A 15,182-nucleotide genomic window follows, 5' to 3' on the forward strand; every position below is an offset into this window, starting at 1 on the left:
AATTTTAAGTCTAATAGAAATTTTTTTTAAAAAAAGATAAAGTCTTCGTCCAAGCAAGGGATCCAAGACCGAACACTTATCAATAAAAGAGTTCAAATAGATCAAAGAGAATTCTAGATTTGGCAATAGAGAAGTCCTAACATGTCTTTAAATAGATGCTAGACACAAGAAAGAAAGTACAAACAAGTCAAGGAAGATCAGATGTTTGACAATGATGAAGTCCTAACAGATCAAGATTGACCGGATGCTTGACAACGATAGAGTTCCATTAAATCAAGATTGATCGAATGTTAGACAAAGAAAATACAAATTAAGGCTGATCAGATGTTTGACAATGGTGAAGTCTTAACAAATTAAGATTAACTAGATGTTAGGTAGCGGTAAAGTCCCGACAAATTAAGATTGACTGCATGTTAGATTAAAAAAAAGTACAAATGAGTTATGATTTTTCGAGAGTGATCTATTGTAGATTATGAAACAGAGGATATGATTTTTTGTTTGTGATTATAAGTGCTTGTCTTTGTGCTTATGATTATTCTACTGTTAATGTGTCTGTGACGTGACTAAAATTGTATCAAAAGAACATATTCAAGGGTATGAATGTTATTCACCCTTGTAAAAAGCAAGAATTAACCTTCGGAAAGCTACCCATAGTGGGCTTCTAACTAATGTCGAGATAGCTACCTCACAGGTTATCTGATGGATTAAACCATTGCTGTGGAGTGGAATGCAATACAAAGTACGATTATCTATGAGTCCGTGGATCCATTAGAGTGGTTGTGTTATGGATCATGATTGAATGCTTAGGTGGAGTATGACTTTCATCAACTAAGAGCTACATATGAAAGTCAATTATCTGTGTCCAATAACATAAGTATATTTTGAATTTATCTTGATAACTAATGAAAAATTTGATAGGACATAATCAATTTTAAGAATTAAATATATGAATTATCAGAAAAAAATCTGATTGCCCTCAAAGGAGCTCTAACGTGGCACTGCTATCATATTCTGGCTGGAATCATGATAATTTTATTTTCCTTTCCAAACAAAAATAAAAGAAAAGAAACTAAAGAAAACGATACGTAGAAAACGAAAGAGGAATCTTTTCTTTCTTTTCCTCAGTGAGGAGAAGCCATGGTTGGTCACTGGTCAACTTCACCAAGTAGGTCGCTCTATCGACAAGGACTCCCTTGATTTCGATTCGATTGCTTCCTTCACGGCGCAAATAAAAATGTCGATCAATTTCACCTCAAAAAGAAAGAAAAGAAAAAAGAAAAAAAGGAAAACGCCACAACTTGTTTTATTCTGATCTTCGAGCCAATTTCATCGGTAAAATCAAAACAAGAACTCAGTTCCGGTCCAATCAACCCGGTCTAATTTTGCCTGCTGAATTTCTCATGCTCGACGGCGAGGGGCAAAACGTACACTCGTTGAATGAGTCCTGGAGATTTGTCCACAAACATGGGGCCCCACATCGGAGATGCATCCATTACGAAAAGCCAATTGTTTATGCGTATCTATCTGTCTCGATTAGGTTGATATCTTGGCAGGTCATTTATTAAGGATATCTAACTGTCTCACGTATAAATCTTGTATTGATTGTGCAAAAGTCGTCATTAGAAAATGTAAGCATATCAACACTGTGCACAACACGTCTTGCTTTTGGGCCTTTCATTGGGCTCGCGTACATTAATGGGCCGGGAGAGCCCATTAATTGGCTCAGTTTGGATTTTTTTTAAATTTAAAGTTTTCCAGCAAATTCATAAAAATAAAATATAATTCATGAGAAACCAAACTATATTAATAAAACTGAAAATAAATATATAAGAAATTTGCAATTTATAAAAAATATTCAAAAAATGTGCAATTGGATATGCGACATATATACAATTCACATGAACTATATATGAAAATTATGTTAAACTATGAAATATAGATAAAATAACAAAATATTATATGTCATATTTCAATTGCAAGCCACCCTTATTGACAAAACGAAATTGATAAATAATTCTTTCCACTAAATATCAATATCTACAATGAAAAATGAACATTAAAAATTATTTATCATATCGGTTTAGAAAAAAATATCAAAAGAGAGACTAGGAAAATACCGTCGAGTGAGTGTGTGTTGCGAAGGTTGAAGAAGGGACAATAGAGGATCAGAGATAGAGTAGATGTAAGCATAACCTCGTCATGAGATGAGATGATAAAAGGTGTAATGATCTTATAAAATTGTGAGAAAAAAAGATATACTAGAATAGAAAGAATCAAGCATTTTCGAAAAAAGAATAAGGGAATGTTTGATTGGGGGTTGGGGGTCTCTCTCTCTCTCACAATCCTTGTGCAGGTGAGAAAAGGGAGGAAGTTCTGCTGCAATTTCAAGGCAGTCATGGCTAGTGTTGAAGAAGAGCAACAGGGAAGCAATGGACTGCCTCACAGGGTTGCAGATCTGTGGCCGCAAGCAGTTGCAATGGGCTGCAATGCGATGATGAGAACTGTGTTGTAGGACAGCCTTTGGCAATCAATGAGAAGCCATGAGCAGCTGTAGAAGGCAAAAGAGAGAGCACAACAATGAGAGGCTATCACATTGAGGATGAGCCAAGGAATGGTGTGCCAATACTGTGGCGACTCCAACTATGGGATTTAGAAGAAAACCCTAGCCCAGGAGAGGATCCACTCTGATGCCTAACACAGAGAAAATACTATACTTTATTCAAGTAATTAAAGTTAACATTGTGCTCACGTTTATGACTCCAACACAACAGCTAATAATATAATATACCATGTGGGACTAAATCATAATGAGGAGTATTAACTTTGATAAATCTGACAAAAACAAACAATTTAGATTTGCACCATAACAAACAATAAAGCACACGTTGGAAAAAATATATATAAAATAAGACTTGAAACTAAAATTCCATATGCTGAACAGCTAAAATGTGCATTACCTATAGGATTCTCTCTTTTCTTACAGAAGTTTACAAGACCAAGAAGGGAAAAAGTTGGTAGTCTAAGATAAATAGTGTTGTAATCAATGGCTAACTTTTTTTTTGTTTGCCTAACAAAACTGTCCGTGCTATAGTTTTGAAGATAAATATTACCTGAACCTGCGAGGTAACAGGTTAATCTTAAAATTTATGAAATTGTTTCCATTTTCCATTTTCTAGATAAATAATTTTCTTCTTCTCCCTTTATCGTTAGTCATCAATATATAATTTTTGAGGCCCTATAACACCCACATCTTATTTTCCTATCCCACCTACATTTGCTATTATCGCAAACTAGGTATACCCTCTGTCCTCTCTTCATTAGAGTTGATAAAACAGCACTTGTTGGCAAATTTCTTCTGTCATTTCTTTCTAGCAACTTGTTATAACATACACACTAATATAGATAATCAATAATGATGACTATCACCATGTTTCAAATGTATTGTAGTGTGACCTACATGTTCTGCAGTTATGCTTCACTTCACTTTATTTCAGTTGAAAGATTTATAGATCCTTTGCATGATAAACTGATTTATATTTGGCTAGTTGTCTATACTTTGTTGATTATTCCGTTTCCCCTGTTGTTATAAAATAGCCGATTGTTTCTGTGTTTTCTTTCACAGTTAGTGAAACAAGCCATGGTGGTGCCTCGTGTTCACGGTCTGGCTCTGAAAACAACAGTTGTTGCTTCTGTAAGTAAAAAATGTATAGCCAACTGTTTCTATCCTTGGGGCATATATGGTAGCAGTCATTTCCTTCTTTGGCCATAAGTGTAGCACAATCCTGGTCTATATCAGTTGCATAATTGTTTACCTAGTTATTTGTCCTAAATATATGCAATATCAGATTTTTGTGCTGGTTCCGGCACCAATTTGTTCTATACCATGCATAGCTGAAAGTTTAGGATTGTTCCTGAATTTCAAATTTCCATTGACTGACATGAGTGTAACCAAAGTAAATGTTTTATATGTGATTCTGTTGTGTGTCTTGCTTTACAATAATAGGAATGACAAAGGTAATAAAATTTTTTACTGAAAGGATAGTAAAAGACGTTATGTGGTTTCTATATCCATTGAATAGTTATTTCACGTACAGTACAGCTTAAATCTAAGTTCAAATTTTTTTATTATATTGTTTTCAATCTATTTTCGTTTTAATATTTTATATATTTTTCAATGTAAAAAAATAGATGAAAAATCTTTTACAAACTTTTTTTTAATGAGTTTGCCTTGAGGTTTCCTTAGGGATGGGAAGGGTGGGACCCAGCAAGGCAGCAATTTATTTGCAAAATCTATTTCAACTGAGGACCCATCAATAATTTCTCTTTTAGTAGAGTCGAACTTGTTAATAACCTTTATCATCAAATTGTTCCTTTAAGTCAAACAAAAGAAAAATCCCATGAATGATAATAAAATTCACATTTTTTTAAGTTTATTCTAAACAATTCAAATTTATATATAGCTAAGAATTGACATGAAAACTTATATCACACAATAAAACTTTAAGTCCCTATTTAAAAAAAAATCATCCAAAAGATTATATTTCATAATAAAATTTAAAACTTTGAGTATTTGAATACGAATTCAGAACTGAATGCAGAACGTGACAACCGCGTGAAAATGAAACCATAATTGACCTAAAACGATTAATTAATTAACATTGAATTCGGTGGGACACAAGTCTTTAATGAGGCTGACCCCATTAACAACTGTGCTTCAAGATTGTCAACCCTTTTTACTTGTAAAGTTATAATGTAGTATGGATTAAATAATTAATAAAAATAACTTAAACTCCACAATTTTATTTATTTTCAACTGATATCTATTTGCTTTTAGAGCATTTCGATTTATCCTATTTTTAACAATATATTTGTGAGTAAAGCCTAGAAGGAGTCATGCATGTAGACCTCTTCAGGAAGAGCACCATGAAAAAAAAAAGTGTTCTTTTTAACATCCATCTAAGAGATTGAGAGACTATTTCTGTCACGAACAAACGTACTGTGCACCATAGATACAAAATTTTCTTCATAATCAATGTCATATTCTTCTATGAACTCTTTCACATATATAAAAACATATTCTATATATATAGACTTTGATACTCCCATCTTATGTAGTTTTATTTTTTATTTTTTATATATTGGAAAATATCACTAGGGCCTAGGTGTCGAATCTCTCAATAGAGGTGAGTTTACTCGGCCTAGAACATTAATTTGTCTTAACCTTTCATGTAAATATCCGATCGTAGCTCCATCATATCCCTCCTAACTCTCTTCTACTCCTTCAACATACCAGATACATGTAGAACGAGCGTGCATTAATTCACAGAATTAAATATATCACAATGCAATTCATATATAGAACGTACGTAATTAATTCCGTGTGATGCTAATGCAATTAATTAATCCATAGAAATATATATTAATTCATCAGAGAGAATCGACATACATAGAGAACGTACGTACGTGCTGCATCTCAATGTGCATGTACAAAGAATATATATGTATGTTATACATGTACCACATCCAATTATATTGTAGATCTTCGATGATATATGCATGCATGTCCGATCCTAATAGAAATAGTCGGAAGGGTAGTGTTGGCGAAGCATATAGCTATCGTCGTCCAGTAGAATCTCCGACTCGGACTCTTTCAGAGTCAAAGCCGACGGCGGAGGCAGGAGAAGCTCCGGAGGCTGCAGAGGCGGAAGGTATTCGGCCGCCGCTGGCCATATCGCGACGCCGAAAGCGCTGCTACATCGACCGCCAAACCCTCCGACGTTGCTGATGGCCGGCTTCTCCGGCACGACGGCCTCGATGGTGGAGTCCTTCCCGGTGAGGCTTTGCACCACCGCCTTGAAGTGCTCCGCGTCCGTCCGCACGTGCCGCGTCTCGATGACCACCACTTTGGGCGGCGACCTACCGCCGGCGCCGGCCTTGGATCCCCTCGTCGCCATGGTTCTGGCCTCTGGGAGGGAAACGGCCGGAGCGGGCTGAGCTCGATGTTATGCTATGCATGGGATGGGGGACGAATACATACTACTGCAGTCACCGGTGACATATAAGACTTGGCATCCTTGGATCGGAGACTTCGTTGATGTGCTTAGATTCATGGAAAACAAGGTCAAAGTAAGAAAATTAAGAGATCGAATGTAAACAGAGGAATGGTCAATCTGTATCGTGCGCCATGGAATTAATGGTAGAAGCGAGGTGAGGGTGACTTGATGGTCGTTGGTGCCGTGCTCTGCTAGCTGGTGCTCTATCATCCTCTGTTCTGTGCTGTTCTATCATCAGAGATTTGTAAACGCTGGCTGGCCACAGAGCAGGAAACAACCAAAAAAAAAAAAAAAAGTACAGCCAGCAATAAAAAAGAATCAAGATATGTACGGATGCAAGTAATCTAACATTTGCAGTCGTCAAATTAATCATTTAGATTGTGATTTTTTTTTATTTTTTAAAATATAATTTATCTCCTTGTACATCACCTACTATTACACCTAGTTTCCTAGCCAACAGGAGAGATAATATAAAGAATAAAGTGCAATAAAAACTAAAAGATTAAAAGAAATATTTTTTTAATTCCTTTTTTTAAGAGATACAGAGAGAGAAGGAAAATAAGCAATAAACAAGTCTGGAAGAGAGAAGCTAAGACCCTCTCCAACCACAAAACAAAACGTATTTTAGTGTATTTTCAACATCAATTTAGTGTTATTTCAACATCAAATTTTTTTTCAACTTCAACCAATACACACTATTTCCTATACTAAAAGAAATATTTCTTAGAATATTCTATTTTTTCATCTTATAATTTATTATTCAACATACATATTAATTTGTTAAATATTTTTATTGTGATTATAATTATTATTAAAATTAAAATTGTATGCTAGGTATGTATTTTATATTTATGCATTTTGAAATTTTAAATGTTTATTTGTGTGTTTGTTATGAAATTATCAATATTATAAATTTTAAAATATTTATAATCTTAGTAATATAACAAATATTTTAAATATTACTTATTTAAGTTAATAACTAATATAAATTTATAATATATAAAATTTATAAATTAAATTAATTTATTCAAAGGGCTTCAAATGGGTACTTGCACCATTTTGGTGCAAGTGAGCACTGCAGCACCAAGATAATATTGCACTATTCACTTGCACCATTTTAGTGCAAAATTAAGAGTCTCCGTTGGAGAATAATTGGTGCCCCTTTTACACCAAATTGGTGTAAAGGGGTATCGGTTGGAGATGGTCTAAACCCCTACTACCGGGCATTATAAGATGTCCTACAAAGTGCCGGCCTACAAAGTGCATTTGGTTCAAGAGCTTAGCTTCAACTATTTTGCGTTGCTTCCCTAGCTCGCATGGTTCTTCAGTGACTACAGGAAGGCTTCGCTAATAAGACTATGTACAGAGCTACTGATAGAAGGTAATTGATGTTGTGCTCATTAATTAATTAGGTGCAAGGATAAAATAGGTAGCGAAATGAGGACTCGCACACAAGGAATTACCTGAAATATAATTAGACCCGAGCTTAACATTAATGATGAGCCAAAGTTGCATATATACCATGTTGAGGACGACAACCAATTCACCATGTTTTGTTCCATTTATTGAACAAGTGAGAGGAGTAGATATATAGTGTTTAAAGATAATGCTCTTTGAGGTTATTATTCTTTTTTATATATAATTTAGGTGTCTAAACTTCAAAAAATAATTTTAACACAACAATTTTATGCTTCCTTTGACAGAAAAAATTAGAGGACAAACATTATATTCTATAGTGTTTACATTTAATTTTATATAAAAAAAATTCATATTGAATGGAGTTCAAATATAAATTTAAAAAATCTGAAAAAATAACTTATTTTAATATGTACATTCTGCTTTATCTACAAAAATAAAATTTTTATATTTTATAGGAAATAAGTCCTGAGAGATGATCAATGAGGGCTACACAATGTATCTCTTTTACAATTTGGTTAAACAAAAAGACAAAGCGTTGACTTGGCGATGACTTTGACAAAGGCGGCATTCAAAGTTATCGAATCAAAATAATCATGTGTCTCAACTTCAACAGTGATGTAGACACTCTGGTTTATGAGCTAATTACATCCAATAACGCGCCTCTTCGATCTTCTTTCTACTCCCTCTCGATATATCCTCCCTGTTCTTCTCTTTTTCTAGCTCGTCTCTTCTCATCTCTTTCAAAATGAAGTTTATATATAACTAGCTCTTTCCACAGGGCTAGCTAGTAATTTTTTTTATTTAATCATATAACAATAAAATATTGGTTCTTAAACCGGCCCTTTAAGAATAATTTGGGGGTGTTTCAGTCTGATTCGAGTCAAAACGGAGCTGAATCACTTATTTTGCATTGCATGACTTTGACGATGAGACAGCGCAAGCAGCTACTAGCATGGGGTAGGCAGGCCCCACTCACGCTCCAGCTGGGACCCTCACATTTTGATTTTGTCTTCCTCCAGAAGCATCTGTGACCGCGTTCGCCGCATGTCTATCTCTAGCTAGGCAATGGCTAGCTGGTGTTGCGGGTCAAGCTTGCATGACCAAGCAGTCGATCGTACGGCCGGCGAATAATAACTTTGGAACTATGTTGAAAAGTCAGCGCAGAAGCATGCATGCAGCTTGGTTTGGGACCACTGGCGGCTGTTATTGGCATCGTGTTGGATTCTCTTCTGGTAGGATTTGATTTGCCAGGCCGAACAGCTAGCTCTAAAGAAAACACAAGAGAATGCGACACTGGATAAGGTGTGCTTGGATTCTGTTGGGGAGGCCCAACGGACGACCAGCCAGCCCAAGATGTGGGTGGGCTATTTAATTAGATTTAAGGAATAAACAGAAAAGGAAAATGGTTTTTATTTGTTGGCGTGATGTGATCAGCAACCAGGAAAAGAGTTATTTTCTGGTAGGGATATAAATTAGTAGCGTGAATGTTCAATTATATAAACCTAGTTTGGGTTCGTGAAATAGTAAATAAATTATTTTCACTAGATATATCGTCTATATATTTTTTAATTATTTTCTGTCCACAAGTCACAAATTCATCTTTAATCTTTATCATCTAAATGAATCAACTTAACCTCATTCTTTTGGACAAAATCATTCATGTTGTAACTGGGATGTGCACTTTTTCAATAATATGAGCATATGATTAGTTTACATTTATTAGCACAAAATCCTGCTTCTCCAAATCTTTAATGTATACTCAAATTATTTTAAATACTAGTACCAATTTTCTTTAATATAGTTGATCTTCATGAAGGTCAGAAGATAGACCGTGATCAATAATTTAAGTTTTTTCCATTTGGACTCCTTACCCTGAAGGTGTAGTACGTAGATGCATTAAAGATGTAACAGGAATTCTGAAAATATTCATCTATATATATCTAACAGCATTGATCATTTTCTAGAGAATAGAATCTTGAATTTATAATCCATCCATTTGAAGAAAAAAAATTGTAATGCCCTCTTTATTCTGAAGGGTGGATCGGAACAGTAGTTCTATATATCAATTTATTTAACGCATAAAATCAGGTAAAAGATAGATTTAATTAATTTGTAGCTTCTCGAAGGATCAATTCTAGTCAATTTTTTATATACTTAAAATTGGATGGAACAGTATTTGCACAGTTTGTCGTCGCGTGCAGCTCGTGAGCCCCGCAGTTTGACTCTTCAGGGAACAACATCGTTAATGAACAAGACAACAACAACACAGACTAGTATTGTACATAATTCAAAGAGTTTATCAACATATATGCTGCGGCAAGAATACAGATGGATCTAGCTAGATCGATCAAGTGATACAGCAGTTTAATCGTGTATCTGCCCACCAAATCGATCATATTACAACCATTGATGATCTTAAGCGCCGAACTGTCTCCAAAATCCACCAGCGGCATGAACCCCCAGCGCCTGCGGATCCAGCACCCCCAGTTCATACGGGTCCAGCCCCTGCCGCTCCGTCGCGGTGGCGCCGCCGTAGTAGTTGTCGACCCCCGATGAAGCAGCGGGCGGCAGGGAGGAGGACAACACGTAGCTCTGCTGCTGCAGCTCTGCTGGTTCGGCGTCGAGGAAGACGGAGGAGTGGTCGAAGACCATGTCGGCGACGTTGGAGTGGCGGCCGGTGAGCCTCTGCACGAGTCCGCGGAACTTGGCGGCGCTCGTGGTCACCCTCATGGGGTTGGAGATGTGCACGACCTTCACCGGCTGCAGCAGCTTCCGCAGTTTCGCCTCCTTCGTTTGCCTCGGGCTCGGCTGCATCGCCGTCGCAGGTACCTTGCCCATGTGGACCAGTAATCGCAGACCGATCGCGCATATACAATATAATACAATCGAACCTCTGGTGGAATTCGATCGATGGGGCGAGAGGAGATTTTGGATACTTATAACGTGTGATGGAGCAGGAAAGATAAAAGTGTACGGTTAGTTTCGAGGAAGCAATCAAAGGAAAGCGAGGTTGGAAAATGGAAGGAAGGAAGGAGGAGGGCACGTGACGCTGGCTGGAAAATGCAGGCACGAGGAAAGAAATCTAGATGGTGTGCATGTAATCCGTGACGAGGAGGCGGAGAACAACCAGCCTATCGTGACGTCACCGATCTGAAGGGCAGTGGCGCCTCGCCTTAGTATTAGGTCTCTCAGTTGTGCAAATTAAGTAGGTAGCTTTATAAGGAACACCGCGCAGTAGGAGACGTATAGCTCGACGCAGAGAAGGGAAACGTATCAAAATCGGGCACATCAAATTTTATAATATCTAAATCATAGAATATGATTTTGTAATTAAAGGTTGATTGAATTGGTTACAATGGAACAGAATTGTTAAATTAAATAAGGGTCAAATTAGATCGAATCTTGACAAATTAAAATATGATTTAACTCGATTTACTTTTCAGATAATCATAAGGTCGATCGTGTGGGACCGCTGAGTTGCTGATTTCATCTTTTATCTAAAATACTCCGACTATTTATTAATAACAAATAAATCATTTGAATCCTTATAAGTGTTTAGTTCTTAATATTTATAAATGGAAATCATAAATTATTTATGAATAATATTTATTTTGAATAAAATTTATAAATTATATCCATCAATAAAATTTTTTATTAACATGATAAATAAATAAATAAATTTAAAATTAATAAATAAATTTCTTTCATCAAATTAATAATCAATTAAATAAATTTAAAATTATAAAATTTTTAAACAATCGAAAAAATCAATAATATTTAAATAAATTTCAAACTTAAGTTGCGCTTGAACCTATTAATTAAGACCTTATGAGCTAGAAAGGGGTTGAATAGCTCAACTCACCTTGACTTGATCTATGACAGTAAAAACTTATTACGAATCAGTCACACTATGAACACAACGTTAACTCGAATGATTTTACTTGATATCTGTCTCTTTGAGGTGATTAATTCAAGGATCCATCTCAACTCGTCATTTCCATTAAATTTTCTCCTTTTTATAAATCCGGAAGGCGGAAAAATTCTTTTATAATAGAATTATAATGTTTTGCAAAAATAATAAAAAAATTTAAAAAAATTTACAATGATCTTGATAGATTTACTTTTACTTCTTCTAGAGATTGTCTAAATAGTTTGATCTTTTTAGTTGTCGGCTTGTTTAAAGCTTGACAACTTAACGATATAAATAATTTCAAGAAACTAGTAATGCCTACATGAAATGAATCTTAGTCTTTGTTTTTTAATTTAATTTATTGACAAGCTATTTGGCCTAAATAGTTTAATGACTCTAAGATCAACATTAAATCGTATGAATAACTTTAGAAAAGTAGTAGGGAAGCAATAATAATGCATCTAATTAAGTCTTTTTGACTGTCAAATATTATTATGGCCAAAACAAATTAATAGCCAAAAAAATTCAATATCAGTGTTAATGAGTATACATAGTTTTTCAGGAGACTAATAGATCACGTACAATGATAATCATGTCATATAAATCTTTTTTTTTCATCAATTCATTTTGATCAAAATAACTTGACAAAAAAAATATATATATATATATATATATATAATGAAGAGTATAAACAAGTTTAAGAGAACAGTTGGGATATAATTACGTTCATGTAACATACTCGAAGGTGTTAATTTTTTTTTAATTGATACTGAATATTCAATTTATATTGATTAATTTGAAGAATGATCGATTTGATTTTATAAAAAAATTTTCACTAACTATCCAGATAAATTAAAAAATATTCATAATAAATTGTATCAATATTTTTAAGTCAATCGTCTATTAAAAAATTAAGAATAGATCCTTTTTGGTATCTCGCATATTGAGAAAATTAATAATAAAGTGCTTAAAATTATAGATAAAGAGCCTAAACAGGATGCTGATGATGGTTGTACGGAATAAATTATTATTTTTTTGTCATCAAGACGTAAAAAATAGCTAAGCGATAAAAAACCCCTAGAAGATAGGATGCAACCAATTTAATATTTTATATTATTTTTTTTATGCGTGTGGTTTGGGAGAGTTTCAAAGCCTTTGGACCGCGATATTCAACTAAGGGATATTTTAAAAATCTCACTTGCTTAAAATGCACTCCTAGATAAATATAATTAAAAATTCATTCGATCAAATACTTTAACATTGAATCATGTTCGAGATGTACACTATAGGCTTTTGATAGAAGATGGTCAAGTAAGCCAATAAACATAAACGTGCCTTATTTATCAAGAATATTTTTTTGATTTAACTGATTCAGTATATATTTTGTTCTAAATATTCGTCTAATATTTGACGTTTTTCTCTGTGTTGATCTAAAATAAAATATTATATAGTACGTTTTGATGATGAAGCATCTTGTTTCATCTATAATTAGGATAGGATTATGTTCATAAAGTCGTTGATTGTTATCTAATATAAATCACTAATTATTTTAATATGAGTTTAATCAGATTAGATATCAGTAATCTTCACTCCAGCAATTTTATATGAATTAAACATTTTAATTGAACTGACTGTCTCAAGTGGTCCAATGACTTAGACGTGGAGCGGATTACTATCGGGCATTATTTATTTATGCCAATTTCGCCATAATTAAAAAAAAAACATGACTAAGTATACGTTTATATATATATTTTTAAAAAAATAAGTATAATTACATTTGAAATAATTCAAAGCACGGACAAAGGAATTAATTGCATAGAAATTGACAAAATTTCTCATTTATTTTACTAATAATGTAAACGGATTCATAGTCTATTTGTGAATGATTTATTTTTCATTTTTTTAAAATTTTTCTCCGCTCAAAATCAAGCGAAACAAAGTTTCTATCATTCACAATAATTTATCGACAAACTCCCGTGACCAATAACGAAAGGTGAGTTCTTCGGAGATAAATTGAGCGGTTTGATCACTTTTAATTAAAGGATGAATAAACTTTAATAACTTCCTTAAGTACATCAATTTGTTAAACTTAAAATTTAAGAAGAAAAAAAATCTCATATAGTAATTTTGATTAAAATTGTCAAATAATCATATATTTTGATATATGATCAAAAAAGTACTAGTTTGGACCTGGAACTAAGAAATTTACACCAACATAATTATATTTTTATTTTAAAAAATATATTCACTTTTATAAGTATATAATAATTTTTTGCTATAATTACTAGATGGATCCAGCAGGTTTGATTAAAATATTACACATTTTTATTTAGTCGCACATGTAACTTGACTATGTGATTGATTTATTTTTTTTCTTATAATAACAAATGATAAATTTTGTTGAAGTTAAGAGCATATATATAGATTGAGTATTTAATTAAAATCAAATCAAATTAATTAAAATTAATTTAATTTAATTATTTTTTAACAAACTAAACCAATTAAAATTTATTATTAAAATCTAATCAATCAAATCAATATAAAATTAATTAATTCAATAAATTATCGAGCAATCAATTGATATTATATCATCAGTAGATTATTGTATCGATAGATGACTATATATATATATATATATATATGTCGATTCATGAACTTAATATATTTATATTGTAGTTGTTAATCGAATGCGCCACTCAATTATATATTTCTTGCAACTGTTACAATTAACATATTTATACCGCAGTCGACTTATTATAACTGCTGACAGTTCGATTTAATAAAATTCTAAATTACATATTTAAAATTGAATTGAATAAAATAAAATAATAAAAAATAAAAAAACTACAATTTAGAATTAATTGCACCGAATTTCCAAATTAAATCGATTTAAACTTCCAATCTAAAAAAAAAGAAAGTGTTTTTCATTATTATTTTTTATTTTTAGTCCGACTTACAGCCATTCGATCAAGTAAGTCCTCAAAATGAGCAGACAGCGACTCGAAAATCGAAATGATCAGACAGCGACTTCTCTGGTCCGCAGTAATAATAATTAAATAAAAGCCTAGAATTAAAGTCAAGCAACAACATAGAAACTTACGTCTTCCTGATTTTGTTAATGTTGTAATATGTTTTTGTGCAAAATCAAAGTACGCCTTGTTGATCGACTGCTCCCAGCATATACATGATACATCAGTATTCAGTGGGAATTGTCTTGGGATTAAATTGAGTTTGGTTAGTACGGAATAGATATTGCTATAATGAATAATAATAGAATCTTGATAAAATCTAAAAAAATATTTTTTTTATAATTATCAATTATAATTTTTAGATTTACTTTCTTATACATAATCGTAGAGTCTATTATATAAAATTGTTGGATAACGAATTTCATATTTTACTATAATATATCGATGGAATGTTGCTTCTCCTAATATGATATAATATGTATAATAATGTGTGGTGAATTGCTATATTATCTTCAGTTGTGAAAGGGGCCGGACAACATGAGAGAATATGCATCCGTCACACAACCAAACAATAAAATCAAGCTGACAAACTAAAGTCGATCATAAAAAAAGCCTATTAAACTTTGTTTATTTTTCTCTTCCTAACATTTTCCATTCTTAGTCAACAACCATCACCTTCCACCGGCCCTTGTCTGTCTCAACTTGCTCCGATTGAGATTGAGATAGACATCGACTACGAGTGGAGGTGGCTTTAACTTAATCTGTTCGCTCTCTCTCTCTCTGTTTGTTTTCTTGTTCAAGATTTTGAATGGGCCGGGGTTTAATTAATTA

At 33.2% G+C, this 15,182-nt stretch overlaps 2 protein-coding genes across 2 annotated transcripts; both read right to left on the reverse strand.

The window, feature by feature from the left end:
- Positions 1 to 5,570: 5,570 nt before the first annotated feature.
- Positions 5,571 to 5,954, reverse strand: LOC141820523 (uncharacterized). Its single transcript, XM_074707849.1, has one exon. It carries the CDS (start codon positions 5,952 to 5,954, stop codon positions 5,571 to 5,573), a length of 384 nt encoding a protein of 127 aa, XP_074563950.1.
- Positions 5,955 to 9,755: 3,801 nt separating this feature from the next.
- Positions 9,756 to 10,425, reverse strand: LOC141820722 (uncharacterized). The gene has a single exon (XM_074708092.1). It carries the CDS (start codon positions 10,308 to 10,310, stop codon positions 9,888 to 9,890), a length of 423 nt encoding a protein of 140 aa, XP_074564193.1. The 5' UTR covers positions 10,311 to 10,425; the 3' UTR covers positions 9,756 to 9,887.
- Between the last annotated feature and the right edge of the window lie 4,757 nt (positions 10,426 to 15,182).

Source organism: Curcuma longa, unplaced genomic scaffold (assembly GCF_044706935.1).
Source record: "Curcuma longa cultivar G26 ecotype Majalengka, Jawa Barat unplaced genomic scaffold, ITB_CL_G26_1.1 utg509_np1212_2302976_RagTag, whole genome shotgun sequence".
In the NCBI taxonomy this organism is placed as follows: Eukaryota; Viridiplantae; Streptophyta; class Magnoliopsida; order Zingiberales; family Zingiberaceae; genus Curcuma; species Curcuma longa.